The 21636-nt window shown below is 46.6% G+C and overlaps 2 protein-coding genes across 2 annotated transcripts in view; one reads left to right on the forward strand and one right to left on the reverse strand.

Annotated features, from left to right (window-relative positions):
• The first annotated feature begins 6590 nt into the window (after positions 1–6590).
• NAT8 (N-acetyltransferase 8 (putative)) lies at positions 6591–7620 on the forward strand. Its single transcript, XM_039240155.1, has one exon. The coding sequence runs from the start codon at positions 6707–6709 to the stop codon at positions 7394–7396; it is 690 nt and encodes a 229-aa protein (XP_039096086.1). The 5' UTR covers positions 6591–6706; the 3' UTR covers positions 7397–7620.
• Positions 7621–21247: 13627 nt separating this feature from the next.
• LOC120237013 (Alstrom syndrome protein 1-like) overlaps positions 21248–21636 on the reverse strand; it is a gene marked incomplete at its 5' end in the record, with an annotated part of 56254 nt that continues 55865 nt past the window's right edge. The window contains one exon of the mRNA XM_039240140.1: positions 21248–21587. Within this exon, the coding sequence (XP_039096071.1) occupies positions 21543–21587 (45 nt within the window). The remainder of the gene's footprint in view (positions 21588–21636) is intronic.

The raw sequence follows: 21636 nt of genomic DNA on the forward strand, positions 1-21636 counted from the left end.
AGCTGACATATCTCAGTGTCCTTTAATCTACAACAATCCTCTTTTTAAGAATGATGTTGACATTTTTTGAAGAGTACCTATCCTAGATATCTTTCAGACTTCCACACAATCTGTATATGTTCATGATTTAAGTCAACCTAAATATTTTGGATTTCGTGTCCTTGCCATTGCATGTCATCAGGATGCAATGTCAGTTGGCCCTATCATTGGTGATATAAAGACTGGGTTAAGGTGGTGCTCCCCCCAGACATCTACACCACAAAGACCTCTCTTGACTTGCCCGGGATTAGAAGTCCAATCTACGTGACGCCAGATCCTAACAACTGCGTCCACTGTCCCTCCCATGCCATCACACTCATTCTTTTTACTGATGTGTAACACGTCACATATGTACTTCCTCTAGTATTACACACTTACGTTGCTTTCAATGTTTCACTTTTGCAAATAAACATTTGTATATGGTTCTCTTTCTTACGCATAGCTTCTCTGAAGTGGAATTATTGGGGATGAGGAGTTGAACTCATTAAAGACTTCAGAGCAGAAAGGTGCCATTCTGTAAACCGACCCCCAGCACTGCAGCCACTTCCCTGCTCTTGGCTTTGCTGACGGCAGCCACTCTGCACTCATGTCACAATATTGAGAAAAGCGTAACCTAGTTTGGTTGGTTTTAGAATAAGCAGTTTGCATTCATCAAATTTGCCTGTCACTGATGCTTTCACAGTCCTTTGTGCCGCTATCTCCCATGTTCCCCTCCAGATCTTTTCCCTTACCCCCTCTTCCCTGTGTTCCATGTGGCTAACCTGTGTGTCAGTTAGAGGTCTCCTCTTCTTGGCATCTGCTTGGGTAAGGCCAGTGGGAGGCCAGACAGAGATTGGAGAGGGGAAGAGTGAGACCAGGGTATTTATTAACCTGACCCCTCCCTGTAAGGTCAGGTGCACTGGCTTTGTTCCTGAACCTTTCAACGGCTGGGTTAGGCTCCCGTCCCTCACTTTCCCACCTTGTTTCAGGTCTCTGGGCAATAACATACCTGGTGCCTGCACCATCTTTCATCCCCCTCTACCCACCTACACCTTCAAAACTAGTCCCGTTGAGGGGCGCCTGGGTGGCTTAGTTGGTTAAGCGTCCGACTTTCGCTTAGGTCATGATCTCGCGGTTCGTGGGTTCGAGCCCCGCGTCGGGCTCTGTGCTGACTGCCAGCCCAGAGCCTGGAGCCTGTTTCAGAGTCTGTGACTCCCTCTCTCTCTGACACTCCCCTGCTCACGCTGTCTCTCTCTCTCCTAGAAGTAAATAAAACAAAACAAAACAAAACAAAAAAACTAGTCCCTTTGACTGATGGGTGTAGGGAGGGGTGGGGGAAGATGGGCATGGAGGAGGGCACTTGTTGGGATGAGCACTGGGTGTTACATGGAAACCAGCTTGACAATAAACTATTAAAAAAAAAACAACTAGTCCCTTTGATCATCTGCATAAAAGTTTCTGAAGTTACCCTAATTTGAGTATTGGGGCCTGAGTGCCTCTCACTTTCTTAGAGAATTAGTTGAAAGGTCACAGAACATTTCTGTAGAGCTGGAATCATTGACCTAGGATTTCTGAGCATCTTATACCAAGGATGTCCCATCCACCTACTTCTTTACCCTTGAAATGATTTGCCAGCATTTTCTTCTACTCATCTCCTTTAAGTGATGAGTTCTAAGTAAAAGTTCAGGGCACTGGCCTGACGCTAGGTTACTGGGAGCCCCGATGAGAGGTTAGAGGAGATTCTTCCTGCAAACTTAATTAAATGAAATTGAAGCCATTTGCAACTACGTGGATGGTACTAGAGGATATTATGCTAAGCGAAATTAGAGAAAGACAAGTATCATGAGGACTTTAAGACACAAAACAGATGACATAAGGGAAGGGAAGCAAAAATAATATAAAAACAGGGAGAGGGACAAAACAGAAAAGACTCTTAAATATGGAGAACAGACAGAGAAAGGGTTGCTGGAGGGGTGAGGGAGGGAGGATGTACTAAATGGGTAAGGGGCATTAAGGAATCTACTCCCGAAATCATTGTTGCGATCTGCTAACTTGGTTGTAAATTTAAAAAATAAATTAAAAAAATAAAAATAAAATAAATCATTAAAAAATAAAATAAAAAGGAATGGAATTGATTTTCTCTTCTCCCTGAGACTTCCACAATGTAATGCCACTCATTTACCATCATCCATCTCACTGGCCCACTTCTGGGTTGTGCCGGTGCTATAGGGAATGTTTCTCATAGATGTAAGTGTGGGGTTTTAATGACATGTTCCTCTCCAACCCACACCTGTTGGAATAACAGTGATCCTGTGAGGTCTTGTGAAGGACATGGCTCAGCTTCTCTCGCCTTGGTTTCCCATTTGTAAAATGGGGACAATAATCTCAACCTTAGTTCTTGGTTGTCATGAGTATCAAATAGCAGAGCATAGGAAAATTGCTTCCTCACAGTGCCAGGCATCTGATTTCTCCGTGAATAACAGCGATCTCTTCCCTTTATGTACCAGGCAGTACTGCTGAGGCCAAGTAGTAAAATAAAATAGGGCTCACTACTGGTGAAAAGTAAAACAGTGCAGCCACTGTGGACAACAGTTGGGCGGTTCCTCAAAATAAATGTTAAACATAAAACTGCCATATGACCCAGAAATTCCACTCCTACGTATACACCCCATAGAACTGAAAACAGGTGCTCAGACAAAAACTTGTATCCAAGCGTTCCTACCAGCACTATTCACCACAGCGAAAAGGTGGAAACAACCCACGTGTCCATCAGTGGATGAATAGAAAAACAAATGTGGTCGATCCCTACCATGGAATATTATTCAGCCATAAAAAAGCAGTGGCATACTGGGACATGCCACACCAAGGGTGAACCTTGGAAACATAAAGTAAAAGAAGCTGAACGCAGAAGTTCACATATCACATGATTCCACTTAAGTGAACCATCCAGAAAGCAGGTTAGTTGTTGCCAGGGTCTGGAGAGAGGAGGAGGAGAGAGTGACTGCACAGAGGCAAGGGAATTCCTTTTGGGGGTGTGAAAATGCTGTGAAAGCAGATAGAAGTGGTGGCCACACCACACAGTGGTGCACGAAATGCCATCGAACTGTACCCGATAACATCAGCTAACTAAGACATGTAATAATGGAATAAGCACATGTGCCTTACCTTTAGGAGTTCATGATCCTAGCTAAGTACCTCTATTCTCTCAGATCCGGCTGAAGCCGAGGCAGGTAGATTCCCAAGCCTCGGTTTCATCATCCAAAAGGAAGCGCCTGGAGCCTCAGTCCATACCTGGCTTCATCTTATACATAGAGGATGGGCCAAAAGCTCTCCATCCAGAGACAGCCGTTGCCAGCGTCGGGTATGATCCCGCAGACTTTCCTCTCTGCATGCTTGTGTCCGTACATGGCTGGCAGGTTACATTTTCCCCAAAATGAGTTGAAACCTACTGTTTATGAGCCTTTATTTCTTGGAGCTATATTTTGACTTTTTTTCCATGCCAATAAATCCCTATCATCACTGTTCATAGCTGTAGGGTGAAAAGCCTGAATGTAAACCAAGGCCACTGGGTTTGGAGGAGGCCACAGAAGACCAGAGAGAATGCAGAGAAAGAGAGCTTGGGGGCAGAAGACAGACCTTTGGCCCTTCAGCTTGACTATGATTTTTTGACTGGTTAATAGGAGACTCACCTGTACTTTGGAGCCCTCTGTCCCCCCTCCTTTTGATTCTAATTTCAAATTTTATTTAACATTGAACTGTTTAAATATTAAAATGTAAGAGACAAATGTAGCAAATCCCCATGGGTCACCAATCAGATTTCATGTTAAACGCTATCCTTGTGGCCTTGTGGCCTCATTCCAGGTGCCAAAGACCTGGAACGTCAGGAGCCTCCATTCACTGGGCCTGGATCCCAGCTGCCCACCTCCGGTTCCTGATCAGAAGGCCTCAGGATGCTATCGCCAGGCAGTCATTATCTTTCTTTCCAAGTCTCTCTCTCTCTAGAATCCTCTAGACGCTCTTACAAAAAAAAAAATGTGGCTATCATCTCTGACCCCTTCCTCATCCTCACACCCATCTGGAAAATTACAAATTCCTGCCATTTCTACCCACAAATGCACCTACAGGTGGGCTGGTGCTCACCATCGCCTCACTCTGGTCCAAGTCACCACTTACTCTTGTAGAGCCTCTGCTAGCCCACGTGGCTTCCTGATGAACATAGGACAAGGCACCACTTTCATACAGATGCAGCCCGTTTGATGCACAGTTCGGTGGGAGCCATGCCTTTGAGCAATAAAAAAGGTGCCTTCTCCTTTGGCCAGACTCATCTCCGTGCCACGGCTGACGGCCTGGTGAGTGGCACAGCACTCTATTTTTGTTCCCCCTGGCCCTCCTTGGTCAGTCGCTCTTGAATAGTGAGCAACCTGCCTATCTGTACCCGTAGGCTCTTTTTTCAGCTGCACTGGACACTAGCCCGTGGGGGCGGGTAATACGTGCTTCCACTACTGTCTTTTCCCATTCACCGTCCACATGTAGCCACAGCAACACTTGCACACCCTGCCTAGGTTACTCCCCAGCTACAAGCAGACCCATGGCTTTCCATCGCTCTTGGAATAGAGTACAAACTCCGTAACTGGAATGCAGGCCCAGCACGCACGGGCCCTTACCACCCTCGCCCCTCCTTCCCTCCCTCCGTGGCCATGTTGGCCACCTTTCCCGGAAACCTTGCTTTTGTCCTGCCTCAAGTTCTTCACGTCTCTGTTCCCTCAGCCCCAAACGTTCTCCTTCACTCAGCCTTGCTCAGGCCTACCTCTCATTCCGGTCTGGGTCTCGACTTAAGGGTCCTTCCTCTGGGGCCCCTATAAATGCCCTCGCGCAGCCCGCACCCTTCCGCCCCGTGCGTCCCGGGGGCGAGACGTGGCGCGCGCCGTGCAATCCCCGGAATCTCGCGAGGAGCTTCGAGGACGGGCAACCGGGGTCTCCCGGGCGCTGTGCTATAGCCCAGTCGCCCCTCGGCGCGAGCTCCGGGTGAGCGTTGGATGACACGACAGACAAGTGCCTGAGGAGATGGATCTGTGGTCACAGCTTCAGGAAGCCGACAGAATATAGAGCGAGAGGCTTATCTGGGCCGCAGAGTGAGGGCACGTTGGAAGAGGAGCAAACTCAATCCGGGGAGGGAAGCGGCCCCCTCGGCAGCACTTCCGTTCCACAGAGAAGGGATTTTCTGTTTTGTTTTCCTGCTTTAGTTTACCTCAGTGCCAAATACGTAACAGCTGTTATGGCACAGGCTCTAACGAGCAGAACACACACCAGCTGCACGTGGTACTGGTGCCCATCGCTGTGTGTCGGTGTCGCTCACAGCCGAAAAGGACGCCAGGCACATAGTAGTTGCATCATACATAATAGCACTGGGAATGAATGAACGAACGAACAAATGAAGGAACGGACAAACGCAGGTGGAGCTTAGTGAGATGAGTGTAGGGAACTACAGATGGTCCGTTTTCCTCAGACCAGGTAACGCCTAGGCAGGGAGAGAGCACCTTGTGTGCTCAGCGTGGACTCTAGCCCATGATGCCCGCACACAGTGAGGCCTGCGATCCCCAGGCTCCTAGGAGCTGTGCGGAGGGGCCCAGAGTGGACACCAGAGCGTTATCAAGGTGCCCGCTGGGAGACGCTCTGGCCCTTCACCACCATGCGAGGAAGAGCGTAGGCCTTCTGCAAGGGCCAGGCCCCTGAGCCGTTCCAGGCTCTGCTTCCCCCCTCCCAGCTGAGCCTCTGGTGATCACAGGAGTGGTGGAGAATGGGCTTCTGCTTTGTCAGAGCCCAGCCTCTCGGGTGCAAGAGCCAGCCAATGAGGTGGCCATCCAGGAAGGGGCTGGTCCCCGGTGGTGGAGCAGGCCCTGGGAAGTCTCTCCTGGGTGCCAGGCAGAGGCTGAGGGCAGAGGCCACCCTGAGGCTGCTCTGGACGGTCAAGGCTGTTGTGGCGGCAGGTGAGAGGACGCGGGTAGAAGGACAGTGTTTTGAGAGAGTTCTGGAGCCCCAGACTCTCCTCTGGATGTCAAGGCTGCCCTTTTTTTGGTGTTTGATTCTTATACGACCTCAGCAGCCTAAAAATTTGCAGTCAAGGGGGAAGGAGCCTTTGTTGAAACTTGGGAGCACAGGATTCCTGCAGTGTATGGTCCCTGGATAGGGGCCAAAGGTCTGGGGACACATGGTCTGCCTACTGCATGGTGCTGCCCCAAAGTGCCAGCAAGCTAAGTGAGCCAGTAAAAGGGGAAAGAGGGTGGAGAGAAGGGTGTTTTGTGTATCAGGGCTTTGTATGCTACTTTGTTAAATCTTCAAAACAATCCCAGAAGGCAGGTCCTTTATTTGACTCTGTTCTACAGATGAAAAGATGGGTTCAGAGAAGTTAGGTAACACTAAGGTCACACAGCTAGAAGGGGAGGGAGCCAGGATCATATGCAAATTGTCCTGACCCTATACTTTTCTCCCAGTGGCTGTAGCCTACATCCTCTTTGGCAAAAGCAGAAAGCAATGCCCTCGAGCAGGGTCTCCCCCACTCCTGGGAGGTGGCAGAGATGGGCACTCACCTGACTTCCTCTCTCTTCCCCAGGGTGGCCCGGAAGGTGTGCAGGGACACCTAGCTCTCACTCACTCTCTCTCTCATGGACTTCAGGCTCGGCAGTCTTCCATGGCTCCTTATCACATCCGCAAATACCGGGAGAACGACCGCACACAGGTCCTGGGCTTGTTCTCCCAGGGAATGAATGAGCACATCCTCACCACCTTCCACCACATCCTGAAGCTGCCCCGAACCCTGGTGCTCTTGCTTGGGCTGCCCCTTGCCATCTTCCTGCTCTCTGGCTCCTGGCTCATGGCCCTTGTAGCCAGCCTCACCCTCCTTGCTGCCCTGAGATTCCTCTCCAGCTGCCCCTGGAACCAGTTTATAGACATGTCTTTGCGCACAGACATGTCTGACATCACCAAGTTCTACCTGGGTGAGCCTGGCTCCTGCTTCTGGGTGGTTGAGGCTAAGGGGCAGGTGGTGGGCATGGTGGGTGCTCTGTCCACCACCCTGCGGAAAGAGAAGTTGGAGCTGCTTCATCTGTGTGTGGCCTCAGAGCACCGAAACCAGGGGATAGCAAAAGCCCTGGTCAGGACTGTCCTTCAGTTCGCACGGGACCAGGGGTACAGCCAAGTCATCCTCACCACCAGCATGCTGCAGCGCTCGGCCCTGGCCCTCTACCAGCACATGGGCTTCCAGAAAAGGCACCAATTCTTCCCTTCCATGATCTGGAGGCTAATCGCTGTTCCTGTAATTAGCTTTGTCTACTGGCTCCCCTCTGATCGGGCTTCTGAGACACAGTGTCCAGGCCCATGACCTGGTTCCTTGTGGCTTAGTCACAAGACGGCTGGCTCTGCTGAAGTAGCAACCAAACCGCTGTGACAGCACAGCGAAAGCTTTCTGCTCAGTCCCGTGGGAACCCAGCGGGGTTGGCGGTGGGCGGTTCTGGTCAGTCTGTTGGGTTGCCACTTTTTCATTTACTTGGTGCCACAAGAAATGCATTAAAACAAATTGATGAAATAAACAAATGCCAATGAACATGTCTTTAGTTCATGCATCCGTGGTCAGCAGTTTAGGTTGGACTTGGCTGGCAGCTCTGTTGGTCTCACATGGCCTAATTCACATGTCATGGGGTTGGCCAGAGTGAAAGGGCCACTGGGCCCTCTCATTTTCCAACAGGCGAGTTCAGCCATGGTTTTAAGGTAAGTGCAGAGGAGCAAAAAGTAAGGCAAATGCTTTTGCAAGCTTCTTGGGGGTCACATCTATGACACCCCAGACCTGGGGAGAGAAATGGACCGTGTGTCTTTAGTGAGTGGAGCTGCAGGCACACAGCAAAGGGCCGAGAAAGAACAATTCTGTGAGGAGGACTGGGGCCCACGGTGCCATCAGCCTGCTTTGGCCCCCACCCACCGCCTCCACTGAAAGGGAAGAAGGCAGCCCGGGACAGAGAGTGGGATTTTAACACGGGCTAGACCTGGAGGTGGTGCAGCCACCAGCCCACTGGCCAGGCCCGTCACATGGCCCAAATAGGCCTGAAGGGAGGCTGGGAATGGTGTCTGGGGAAGAGGAAACACGATTGCTGTTTCCCAGACCTACCACACCTGGGACCCTGCCTCCTATCCCCAAGTGCTCCAAGACTCCAGATCTTCACAGAAGCCTCAGGGATGACCCTTGTGTCCCCCAGCCCATGCTACAGTGGCGAAGTAGGGCTTAGGCCCCATGCTGGTGTATGTAGCCCTGTGCACCTTGCCCAGCTAGCTCATCACTGGCACCGACCCAGAAGCTGAGTCTGAGGAGCCAGTGAGTCCTCTGATGATGCAGGAAGTCCAGACACCCTTTCAATCTGGGTCTTGTGATACAGCAGTATTTGGAGGCCTCTCCCATTCTGGCAGGGTGTCTGTTCATAGCTTATCTCCTGTGAAGGGTCAGTCAGGCCACAAATCAGGCCTGAATCTGCCAGCTGGCATTGTTACAGGAACATTCCACCTAACTGGGGACCCTCCATCAAATGAATGGAGCGGCTGCAAACACTCATGTTTTATTGCCCAAGACCGGGGGGTCTCAACTGTGTTGCCCTCCATTCGGTCTCTTTCCTCCCTGGCGTTGGGTCACCCTCAGTCCCTTCTGCCAGGCATTCTACCTCCTCCAGGTCCGCTGCCTTTGTACCTTCCCTGTGTGCTTCTCAGAAGACTGGACCACACGGGTCTCCTATTACACTGTGCCCCCCGCCCCATGTTCTAAATCAGGTTTGTTTCCTCCCAGTTGTGTTCCAGCTTCTAGTTAATGGCAGGGCCTGGGCCCAGCCTCTCTGAGAGGTAGGAAGAGGACACCAGCCCTCACCAGCTGTCCTAGGCTCAGCCAAGTAGCCCCTCAGGAGGAGTTCCCAAGTGGGCACCAGCTGGTACTGGAGATGGGGGAGGTCCACAGTAATCCCAATGCCTTGAAAGTTTTCTTACGTGACAATTAAATGGTTTTGCTCCTCTAAGGTAGACATGGTCCATGTCCTCCAGGGGCTTACAGGCCAGGGGATGGATGCTGAAAGACCAAGGAGGGAGCAAGTGCACGTATGTCGTCCATAAGTGTGGGGGGGTGGTGGAAGTACTGGACAAAGAACATCAAAAGGACACCCACCCTGCAGACTGGAGGAGGGTCTCCCAGAAGGAACAGGGCTTGTGCTCCTGGAATCAGGAATGGAGCTTGCCCATCACTTGCTCCAATTCCCTGCAACCACTGTCCCAACCACACTGAGCTTCTTCCAGTTCTTTCAACAAACCAAAGCTGTCTTTCGACTTAAAGCCTCCATGCATGCTTCCCTCTGCCTTCCACCTCTCCTACCTATCCTTTTTGTTTGAAAAGTGCTTTGTCGAAAAGTGCTCCTCCACTTTTCAGCCAAGTGGCAGGGGTAATTGGGTTGCAGAGATAACTTCTTAGCAGGTAGGAAGCAGTTCATCCTACTCTTATGCTGGCAGTTATTACTGTTTAGTACCTGCTACTCAAAGGGTGGTTCCCCGATCAGCAGTAGGACATTGCCTGGAAGCCTGTTAAAACAAAGTGCGAATACAAAGCTTATTACACACACCAGATTGGTATTAGCACATCAGCATTAGTTCTAGTCAGTTTTCTTCTAAATGCAGTATGGCGGCTACCCTCCTATGAGCCTCTGGCTTCACCTCAGGCAGAGGAAGTCAAGAGACCCCTCTGCTCCCTATTGCCTGTTTCACAGAGGGTGCTCAAACAGCCAGAGACAGAAGCCAGGCCCTCCCTGGATGATACTCTTTTGCTCATCTTCCCCAGACGGGATCCACACTCACTGTCAGTGGAGTTTTAAGCAGTGCTTTTCTGCAGAGTTCAGCTAAAGGGCCCAAAGCCATACAAGTGAACGTGTCTGTGTTTGCTAATTACAAGGAGGGTATTTAGGTCAAGATAGTGGGCTAAGGGTAATGGGAAGTTAAACTGGAGCTTGAGACCAGGCACCAAGTATGACAGATAAGAAATAAGATCTGAGACCCAAATGTGGATATTCCAAAGGGGTTACCAAGATAGTTTAGGCGGTTTGCAGGGGTGGGGGAAAGGAAATGGAGAGTGAGGGCTTAATGGATGCACACTGACTTTTGGGGCAATGAAAATGTTTTGAGTCTCGATATAGTTGGTGGTTGGGCAACGCTGTGGATGTACTAAATGTCACCAAAGTGTATACTTTAAAATGTTTAAGTTTATGTTATATGAAATTCACTTCTACAAAGTTTTAGAGATTAAAAAAAAAAAAGAAAAGAAAAGAGGGAGAGTTTAGATGGCTGTAAAGCCCAAAGGGAAGATACAAAAAAAAAAAGAATGGAGAGAGCAGAGACGCTGAGAGGTCATTATGGGAGTTATGGCTCGCTAGCAGTGAGTCTGCCCCCAACCAAGCAAAGGGTGGGCAAGGAGCCACCTGCAACCCCAAGCCCAGTGCTGGAGAAGCCTTGGGAACACCTATGTGCCCTTCTGCTGGAGCAAGAGCTGATGGCTGACACTTTCCTGGGGAATCTAAAAGTCACAGCCAGTGCCTATGGGCCTGGAACTCTGGCAGATGTATGATGCTGCTGGCTTTGTTGGCGAGACAGAGAAGAAGAAGGGGGAGGAGGGCAAGGAGGAGAGGGAGAAGAAGAAGGGGAAACAGGAAGAGGAGGGGGAGGTGGAGGAGGAGGAGGAGGAGGAGGGGAAAGTGCTTTTCCTGAACTGGGTCCATGGGAACACAGACAGAGTCGAGGCCATGGCTTACAGGGAATGGCAAAGTGCAGATATGTGACTTGTGTAGGCGCCCCTTTGGGCAAGTGTGGGGGACTACAGGTTTCCAGAAAGTAGGAAGGAGGGAGGGTGTGGTCCAAGATAGTTTTACAGCTTAGTGACTTGGACCCAAGAGTCAAAAACAAAACAAAACAAACAAAACAAAACAAAAAAACCCAAAAACCCTAGAATGCTGCCTCCAAACTTCCCTTCACCTTTTTTCAGCAAAGTAATTTGTTCAATTTGAAGGAAGAGGTTTTATTCTGAACTTGACAAAATTTTAAGCACATCAAGGTTTCCTTTTATGTAACAGTGGAGCTACTGACACAAGTTTGGTCAAACTAGAGTACATTTGTTTTCTGATTTTGCCTTTTTTTTTTTTTGTATTCCTGCACACACTTGGCCTCTACCTGGCATGCACATGTGTGCCTGTTGAGTACATGCGGGAAGGTCGGCCAACCCGTGTTCCCTCCTGCTGCTCCCGCCTGCCTTCTTCCTCCTCCTCTTCTTGTATTTGTAATATCGTGACAGAATATATATTACTTAAAAGTTACCATTTTAACAATTTTTTTTTTACAAATAGTTTATTGTCAAATTAGTTTCCACATAACACTCAGTGCTCATCCCCACAAGTGCCATTTTAACAATTTTTAAATGTGTAGTTCAGTAGCATTAACTATATTCAAAATGTTGTGCAACTATCATCACTATTTCCAGAATTTTTTTTCTTAGTTTATTGTCAAGTTGGTTTCCATATAACACCCAGTGCTCATCCCCACAAGTGCCCTCCTCCATGCTCATCAACCCCCTACCCCTCTTCCCCAAACCCCATCAGCTCTCTGTTCTCTGCATTCAAAGTCTCTCATGGCTTGCCTCCCTCCCTCTCCCCAACTATTTTTTCCTTCTCTTCACCCATGGTTCTCTGTTAAGTTCCTCCTAACCCACCAATACGTGAAAACATATGGTATCTGTCCTTCTCTGCCTGACTTATTTCGCTCAGCATAACACCCTCAAGATCCATCCATGTTGCTACACATGGCCAGATTTCATTCTTCCTCATTGCCATGCAGTATTCCATTGTATAGATAAACCACATCTCCTTGATCCATTCATCAGTTGATGGACACTGAGGCTCTTTCCATGATTTGGCTATTGTTGAGAGTGCTGCTATGAACATTGGGGTACATGTGCCCCTGTGCACCAGCAATCCTGGATCCCTTGGGTAAATTCCTAGCAGTGCTATTGCTGGGTCATAGGGGAGTTCTAGTGTTAATTTTTTGAGGAACCTCCACACTGTTTTCCAGAGGGGCTGCACCAGTTTACATTCCCACCAACAGTGCAGGAAGGTGCCCATTTCTCCACATCCTTGCCAGCATCTAGAGTCTCCTGATTTGTTCATTTTAGCCACTCTGACCGGTGTGAGGTAATAGCTCAGTGTGGTTTTGATCTGTATTTCCTTGATGATAAGGGACACTGAGCATAGTTTCATGTGTCTGTTGGCCATCTGGATGTCCTCTTTGGAGAAGTGTCTGTTCATGTCTTCTGTCCATTCCTTCACTGGATTATTTGTTTTTCGGGTGTGGAGTTTGGTGAGTTCCTTATAGATTTTGGATACTAGCCCTTTATTTGATATGTCATTTGCAACTATCTTTTCCCATTCCTTCGACTGCCTATTAGTTTTATGGATTGTTTCCTTTGCCGTGCAGAAGCTTTTGATCTTGATGAGGTCCCAAAAGTTCATTTTTGCTCGATTCCCTTGCCTTTGGGGATGTGTCAAGTAAGAAAGTGCTGCGGTAGAGGTCAAGGAGGTTGTTGTCTGCTTTCTCCTCTAGGGTTTTGATGGTTTCCTGTCTCATATTCAGGTCCTTTATCCATTTGGAGTTTATTTTTGTGTATGGTGTGAGAAAGTGATCTAGTTTTATTTTTCTGCATGTTGCTGTCCAGTTTTCCCAGCGCCATCTATTAAAGAGGTTGTCTTTTTTCCATTGGATACTCTTTGCTGCTTTGTCAAAGATTAGTTGGCCATACATGTGTGGGTCCAATTCTGAGTTCTTTATTCTGTTCCATTGGTCTGTGTCTGTTTTTGTGCCAACACCATACTGTCTTGATGATAACAACATTGTAGTAGAGGATAAAGACTGGGATGGTGATGACTCCCGTATTGGTTTACTTATTCAATATTACTTTGGCTATTCGGGGTCTTTTGTGGTTCCATACAAATTTTAGGATAGTTTGTTCTAGCTTTGAGAAGAATGCCAGTATAATTTTGATTGGGACTGCATTGAATGTGTAAATTGCTTTGGGTAGTAATGACATTTTAATAATATTTATTCTTTCGATCCATGAGCATAGAATGTTTTTCCATTTCTTTATGTCTTCTTCAATTTCCTTCATAAGTTTTCTATAATTTTCATCAAACAGATCTCTTGTATCCTTGGTTAGGTTTATTCCTAGGCATTTTATGTTTTTTTTGTGCAATTGTGTATGGGATCAGTTTCTTGACTTCTCTTTCTGTTGCTTCATTATTGGTGTATAAAAATGCAACCGATTTCTGTACATTGATTTTGTATCCTGCAACTTTACTGAATTCATGGATCAGTTCTAGTAGGCTTCTGGTGGAGTCTGTCGGGTTTTCTATGTAGAATATCATGTCGTCTGAGAAAAGTGAAAGCTTGACTTCTTCTTTGCCAATTCTGATGCCTTTGATCTCCTTCTGTTGTCTGATGGCTGATGCTAGGACTTCCAGCACTATGTTAAACAACAGTGCTGAGAGTGGACATCCCTGTTGTGCTCCTGATCTCAGGGGGAAAGCTCTCAGTTTTTCCCCATTGAGGATGAGGTTAGCTGAGGGCTTCTCATAGATGGCTATTATGAGGTTTAAGTAAGTTCCTTCTATCCCGACTTTCTCTAGAGTCTTTATTAAGAAGGGATGCTGTATTTTGTCAAATGCTTTTTCTGCATCTATCGACAGGATCATATGGTTTTTATCTTTTCTTTTGTTGATGTGATGTATCACACTGATTGATTTGTGAATATTGAACCAGCCCTGTAACCCAGGAATGAATCCCATTTGATCATAGTGGATAATTCTTTTTATGTGCTGTTGCATTCGATTTGCAAGTATCCTGTTGAGGATTTTTGCATCTGTATTCACCAAGGATATTGGCCTGTAGTTCTCTTTTTTTGCTGGGTCTCTCTCTGGCTTGGAAATCAAAGTGATGCTGGCTTCGTAGAATGGGTCCAGAAGGAAAACTCACATTTCTATGTTTTGGAATAGCATAAGAAGGATGGGTATTAACTCTGATTTAAATGTCTGGTAGAATTCCCCAGGGAAGCCATCTGGCCCAGGGCTCTAATTTGTTGGGAAATTTTTGATAACTGATTCAATTTCTTCACTAGTTATAGGTCTGTTCAGATTTTCTATGTCTTTCCATGTGAATTTTGGTAGTGGGTGTGCGTTTAGGAATTTGTCCATTTCTTCTAAGTTGTCCAGTTTGTTGGCATATAATCTTTCATACTATTCCCTGATAATTGCTTATATTTCTGAGGGGTTGAATGTAATAAGTCCATTTTCATTCTTGATTTTGTCTATTTGGGTGCTCTCTCTTTTCTTTTTGAGAAGCTTGGCTAGAGGTTTGTCAATTTTGTTTATTTTTCCAAGAAACCAACTCTTGGTTTCATTGATCTGTTCAACTGTTTTATTAGATTCTACATTGTTTATTTCCACACTGATTTTTATTATTTCTCTTCTCCTACTGGGTTTGGGGTGCTCTTGTTTCTCTCCCTCTAGTTACTTTAGGTGTCCTGTTAGATTTTATATTTGCACTTTTTCTAATTTCTTGAAATAGGCCTGGAGTGCAATGTACTTTCCTTTTAGGACTGCCTTTGCTGCATCCCATAGAGTTTGGATTGTTGTACTTTCATTTTCATTTGTTTCCATATATTTTTAAATTTCTTCTCCAATTGCCTGATTGGCCCATTCGTTCTTTAGAAGGGTGTTCTTTAACCTCCATGTTTTTGGAGGTTCTCCAGACTTTTCCCTGTGATTGATTTCAAGTTTCATAGCAATGAGATATGAAAATGTGCATGGTATAATCTCAATTCTTTTTTTAAAATGTTTTATTTATTTTTGAGAGAGATAGAGACTGTGTGAGCAGGGGAGAGTTAGAGAGAGAGGGAGTCACAGAATCCGAAGACAGGCTCCAGGCTCCGAGCTGTCAGCACAGAGTCCGACGCGGGGCTTGAACCCAAGAACTGTGAGAAAATGACCTGAGCCAAAGTTGGACACTCAACCGACTGAGCCACCCAGGTGCCCCAATCTCAATTCTTTTATATTTACTGAAGGCTTATGACTCAGTATGTGACCTATCTTGGAGAATGTGCCATGTGCACTTGAGAAGAAAGTGAATTCCATAGCCTCAGGATGTAGAGTTCTAAATATATCTGTCAGATCCATCTGGTCCAATGTGTCATTCAAGTCCACTGTTTCTTTAGTGATTTTCTGTTTAGTTGATCTATCCATTGCTGTAAGTGGAGTATTAAAGTCCCCTGCTATTAGCACATTCTTATCCATAAGATTGATTGTGATTAATTGTTTTATGAATTTGGGTGCTTCTGTATTTGGTGCGGAGACATTTATAATGTTAGCTCTTCCTGATAGACTCTGTAATTATTATATAATGCCCTTCTTCATCCCTTGTTACTGCCTTTAAAGTCCAGTTTGTCTGATATAAGTATAGCTACTCCGGCTTTCTTTTGACTTCCAGTAGCATGATAGATATTTCTCCATCCCCTTACTTTCAATCTGAAGGTGTCCTCAGGTGTAAAATGAGTCTCTTATAGACAGCAAATAGATGGATTTTATTCTTTTTATCCATTCTGCTACCCTATGTCTTTTGATTGGAGAATTTAGTCCATTTACATGCAGTGTTATGATTGAAAAATATGGGTTTAGTCATTGTGTTCTCTGTAGGATTCATGCTTGTGGTGGTGTCTCTGGTACCTTGTGTTCCTTGCAACATTTTCCTCATAGAAACCCCCTAAGGATTTCTTGTAAAACTGGTTTAGTGGTGAAGAATTCTTTAAATTATTATTTATTTGGAAAGACTTATAACTCTCCTTCTATTCTGAATGACAGACTTGCTGGATAGAGGATTCTTGGCTGCATTATTTTTTCTGTTCATCACATTGAAGATTCCTTGCCATTCCTTTCTGCCCTGCCAAGTTTCAGTAGATAGGTCTGTAACTACTCTGATAGGTCTTCCTTTGTATGTTAGGGTCATTTTATTCCTAGCTGCTTTCAAAATTCTTTGTCCTTATATTTTGCCAGTCTCACTATGATATGTTGTGCAGAAGACCGATTCAAGTTACATCTGAGGGGAGTTCTCTGTGCCTCTTGGATTTCAATGTCTGTTTCCTTCCCCCGATTGGGGAAGTTCTTTGCTATAATTTGTTCAAGGACTCCTTCAGCACCTTTCCCTCTCTCTTCCTCTACTGGAATTCCTATGACACAGATATTGTTCCATTTGACTGTAATACTGAGCTCTCGAACTCTCCTTTTGTGCTCCTGGATCGGTTTATTTCTCTTATACTTGGCTTCCTCTTTTTCTATAATTGTGTCTTCTAATTCACCTATTATCCTCTCTGCCTCTTCAGTCTGTGCATTGGACGCCTCTATTTTATCATGCACCTCATTTATAGCATTTTTAAATTCATCACAACTATTTTTAAGCTCCATAGTCTTTGTAACAATAGCTTCTCTGATGTCTTCCATGCCTTTTTCAAGCCCACCAATTATTTTTATACTATTGTTCTAAATTCTTGTACAGTTATGTTGCTTATATCCGTTTTGAGCAGTTCTTTAGCTGTCAGTTCTTCCTGGAATTTCTTTAGCGGAGAGTTCTTCCGTTTCATCATTTTGGCTAGCTTTCGGTCTCTTGTTAGTTTTAAAAGCTTGTTATGTGCTCTGCACCTACGAGTACTGCTCTATTAAAGAAGGCTCATTGATTGTCCAGGGCCTGCCCCTTCAGGAAGTGTTCTTTAAATGGTGTCTCTTGGTCTCTCTTGCTGAGACTTTGGTTATTTTATTTCCCTACTTGTAGTGGTATTTGGGACTTTATACCATGTGTACTTTGACTTCTTTTTTAATTTAAAATTTTTAAAAAAATTTCTGAGAGACAGAGAGAGAGAGAGAGAGAGAGAGAGAGACAGTGAGAGCAGGGGAGGGTCAGAGAGACAGAGAGAGAGAGACAGAATCTGACGCAGGCTCCAGGCTCTGAGCTAGCTGCCAGCACAGAGCCTGATGTGGGGCTCGAACCCATGAACCATGAGATCATGACCTGAGCCGAAGTCAGATGCTTAACCGACTAAGCCACCCAGGCACCCCTGGCTTGTTTCTTAAAGTAGCCCTGGGAAAGAAAACAGACAGACAAACACACAGAGGACAAAGATATGCAAACGCACAGACAAATCCAACAAACAAGCAAACCAAAAGGGAAAAAGAAAAAAAAAAAGGTGGAAAAAAAAAAAAAAGAAAGAAAAGAAAAAACCCAAAAGACAAAGGACAGTCTAAAAGCATAAAACCAGAATTTTCAGCTACAAATAAAGAGCAGGGCGTATGCCAGTGCTGATTGAAGAGCTTATACAAAGAGAGAAATGACAGGGGTGAGGAGAAAGCGAAATTGGACAGTGACCAGGCAGAGAGACTAAGAGGCTTAATTTAGAGAGAGAAAGAGGAGAATATGGTAGGAGGCGAGGAGAAAGAAACAAAGATAATGTTACTCAGAGAAACTATATAGTCTGATTACTCCAGAGAGAGAGAGAGAGAGAGAGAGAGGTAGCTGTGGAGGTATAGAATATACATCTAGAGAATGGATTACATGTGACTGTTTAAGCAAACCAATGACCAGAGTGCCCAGTCCAGCAGAGGAGAGGGATACAAGTGAGACAAGAGAAAATATATTTGAATAGAAAGAGGTGATCTAGAATTAATCACGGCTGTACATCCATGCTGGTCTTGCCCCAGGCTCTGGTAAAAAAAGCAAGCAGCTCTCTAGCGGGGATGGGTGTGGTTTGGTGTAGGAGGGTCTTAGCCTCCACTGCGTCACCCGTCCCTCCAGGCTGCTCCCTGAGGTCCCACCCTGATGGTTGTGGGGAGAAAAATGGCGGCGTCCCAGCTCCTTCTGGAACCAAATGTTTCAAATCGCTCTTGGGTCCCATCTCCTTGTGCCATGGGCGTAGCCAAGGTGGGCCATGTTCTATGTCCCAAGCCCCACCTCCTTACCAGATCTTAGTCTGCAGGCTTTATTGATACCGCCGGAAATATAAACCTGCAGGCCAGGTCCTTCCCAGCTAGGAATGGAGCCAGGAGAGCAGCAGAGCAGTTTCAGGCTTGGCCACTTCCCTGTTGGATTGGGCGGGGAGAGCAGCGGAGCTGGTAGGATCAGGGCCCCATCCTTCATGAGGGTGCTCTGCCCTCCTGTTTCCTAGATCCACAAAGCCATGAGGGTGCATGCTTTTTCCCATGGGCACTTCTCTACTCATTGGGCATCTGTTAAAAGTAGCCAGTGCCCCTCTGCTCTGGTTCCCACCCCAGTGAGTTAAGATGCCCCCAGAGGGGAGATGTTAGCTGGAGAGGAAACTTCAGGTATCTGCTCTCTTCTATGGGCCTTCTCTAACCATAGCTCTAGGTGACTTGGCCTGCGGCAGTAGTGCCCCATAGGAAAAAGGCCATTTCAGAAAGGAATTACAATGCAGGTGCATAGGATTCCAGATCTAGGCAGGCCTTCGCCACTTGGACAGGCTGATATCATGCCCTGTAGGTAGAGAGTCAGGGGACTGACTCACACCATAGAAATTCAGAGGGTGGATGTGGGGCCTAGTGTAGCTAAGGCTCTGGGGTTGGTCTGCATTCCCAGAGTTTGCTGGGACAGAAGATGCACAAGTGTTTTCTGAGGACCAGATTTAGGAGCTGCATACATACACACAAGAGGCTTGCATGGAGTATTCTGCTAATAATGTGCATTTCCAATTAATAATCAAATCAAGCAATTTATCATATTTGTACAGCCAGTTGTGTGTCCCCAACAGGTAAAGATGAAGATCATGTTAACAGTTCAGCATGGCCTAACTAATCATTTGGGACACAAAATGCATTATGATTTATAGGTAAAACATTCTGTCTTCTCCATACACTCTATCACCCTGCACTGCATGTGCTGATGGTCACCAGAAGCCTCTGCTCAGGGAGGGCAGCAACAGAAACTGCCCTCAGAAGACAGAAGTGGTTGAGGAGGCTTACCCTATAGGAAGGAGGGCAAGTGGGTTCTCAGGTTAGGTGTGAACCAGATCTAGGAAGAAGCAACTCAAGAATGAATCCCCATGACAGGTCAGAGCTGGGGCAATAGTTCAACCTGGGCCTGGCCTTGTACCTATGCAAGAAGAAGGAACAAAACAAGAGGCTCAATGTCCTGCTAGGCATGGGAAAAAAGCACTTTCAGAACAAGTTCCTGGTATGGGGCGGCTGGCATGTGGACAGCTGGTGGAGGGTAGGAGGAGAGCATGGCCATAGGTGTGGCAGCACGAGGTAATGACTCTGGCCTCTATCAGGTGCTCAGCCTGGACTGATGAGGCCAGAATGGGGGCGGGGACCACCCTGAGCTTTGGGGGCAGAACAGATTCTGGGAGAGGCACCAGGATTACCTATGAGGCCAATGTTTGGGTTCTACAGGAACTCAGGCAAGGGAAACTGCAGTTGGGAGAAATCTCAGCACCCCTGCCCCATGCAGGGCCTGGTGGCCTGGGAACTACTGTTCTAATGTGAAAGCAAGTCTGTGGAACCTAGTGGAGATGCTAACAGGCTCTCCCCAGGGCACCTGTAGTAGCATTTCCACGCAGGTGTCTTCTGGTGCTGGGTTGGGGGCAGTGGGTGAGGAGCTGGCAGCCAGCTGCCACCTGTGGCTTCCCAGGCCCTGAACCTAAATGCTCTAGGCAGGCACCTGGATGACACAGCCACAGCCTTAAGAGAATCCCACTCATTTTTTCTAAGCAGGCTCCATCCTGCCCTGCAGGCCCAGGTTTCCAGACAACTATCACTTTCTGTTTATATTCTGAATAACTTCCAACAAGACCTAAAACAGCCATAACATTTGAGGGCTGAGAGGGAGCTTAAAGGTTATTAACTCTCTCATTTTACAGGTAAACTGGCCCAGAGAGCTTAAATACCTTGAGCCTCCTTCATCGCCTCCTTCTGGGTTAAGAAGGGGGCCTTGGTGGCGCCATTTGAGCTGTGCTTGGTGGCAGGGTCTGCTTTTTACTTCAGCCTCGGTGGCAGCTGGCCCCTTCCTGCCCTACTAGGACTTCCCTGAACTTAGAATGAGGCCGATTAGTACCTTCTCCCCCTCAACTCCAGCCTTAGCTGTAATTCCAGGCTATAGGATTAGATTAAATTAAATTAAATTAAATGCTTTATGTACACTATCACACTTACTAACTCACGCTTTTCAGAAGTGGTGATCCAGGTTATTAATGTTGGTTCCATGTGTGATGATAAACATTCCGAGGCTTCAATCCTGAAAAGAGGGTGGCTGGAGCTGGAGGAAAATCCACCCAAGGCTAGAGGCCACTGGGAAGTTGGAATGAGGCAAAGAGATGGCTTTGGACCTGAGGTGCCTGATCCGCTGGGAGTGTCTGGGCATCCCGAGCAAGTACCCTAACCAGACACCCTTTCCACAAAGCCCATGGCAGAGCTCTTGTCACATCCTGCTGTGTCTGTAAAGACAGGCTACATTTCATGCCCAGGGCTCATTTCCCTTGACTGATGCTTTTGTTTGTGTTTGTTTATTTATTATTTTTTTAATGTTTATTTTTGAGAGACAGAGACAGAGTATGAGTTGGGGAGGGTCAGAGAAGAGAGGAAGATACAGAATCTAAAACAGACTCCAGGCTCTTAGCTGTCAGCACACAGCCTGATGTGGGGTTCGAACTCACAGGCCACGAGATCATGATCTGAGCTGAAGTCAGAGGCTTAACTGACTGAGCCACTCAGGCGCCCTTTGACTGATGCTTTTATTTTATTTATTTTTATTTTTTTTAAATGTTTTATTTATTTCTAGGAGAGAGAGAGAGACAGCGTGAGCAGGGGAGGGTTAGAGAGAGAGGGAGTCACAGACTGAAACAGGCTCCAGGCTCCGAGCTGGCAGTCAGCACAGAGCCCGACGCGGGGCTTGAACCCACGAATCGCGAGATCATGACCTAAGTGAAAGTCGGATGCTCAACCAACTAAGCCACCCAGGCGCCCGACTGATGCTTTTAGATCGAGACTCCCATCTACCTCAGGAGAGACACTGCCTAGCTCCCTGCATATCTCTAAATGGTAAAGAAATGACTCTTTGCTGCTTGCTTTACTATGACTCAATCAGAAGTTATTTATTTTCTAAAAGTATAAAAACATACAAAAGGGGACTCACTCGTGGCTAGAATTCAGAAATGATACCATGTGACAAACACCCTGTGGGCAAGGCCGCTGTGGACAACATATTGCTCCCAAACCATCCATAATCCTAGTTACCACTGCTACTACTTCTAAATTACACATGGAAAAAGAGTTAAGTTTTATTAAACCAGACTCATAAAAGTAAGGACTGTGCTTCTCCAGGTTGATAAAATAGAATTCCAACGCTCTGAGGAAAATATTCTTATGTCAGTTCCAGGGAACTTTTCTCCCCAAGAGCTGATTGGTCACTTTCTGTGGAAGAAAAGAAAGACAGGAAAGAAGTTACTCTTGCCATCAGAGG

This window comes from Hyaena hyaena, unplaced genomic scaffold, assembly GCF_003009895.1.
Source record: "Hyaena hyaena isolate Hyena2069 unplaced genomic scaffold, ASM300989v1 scaffold_168, whole genome shotgun sequence".
Taxonomy (NCBI): domain Eukaryota; kingdom Metazoa; phylum Chordata; class Mammalia; order Carnivora; family Hyaenidae; genus Hyaena; species Hyaena hyaena.

What these genes read in the sequence shown, in the direction of transcription:
- NAT8 (XM_039240155.1), top strand. Translation starts at nt 6,707, where the DNA reads ATGGCTCCTTATCACATCCGCAAATACCGGGAGAACGACCGCACACAG.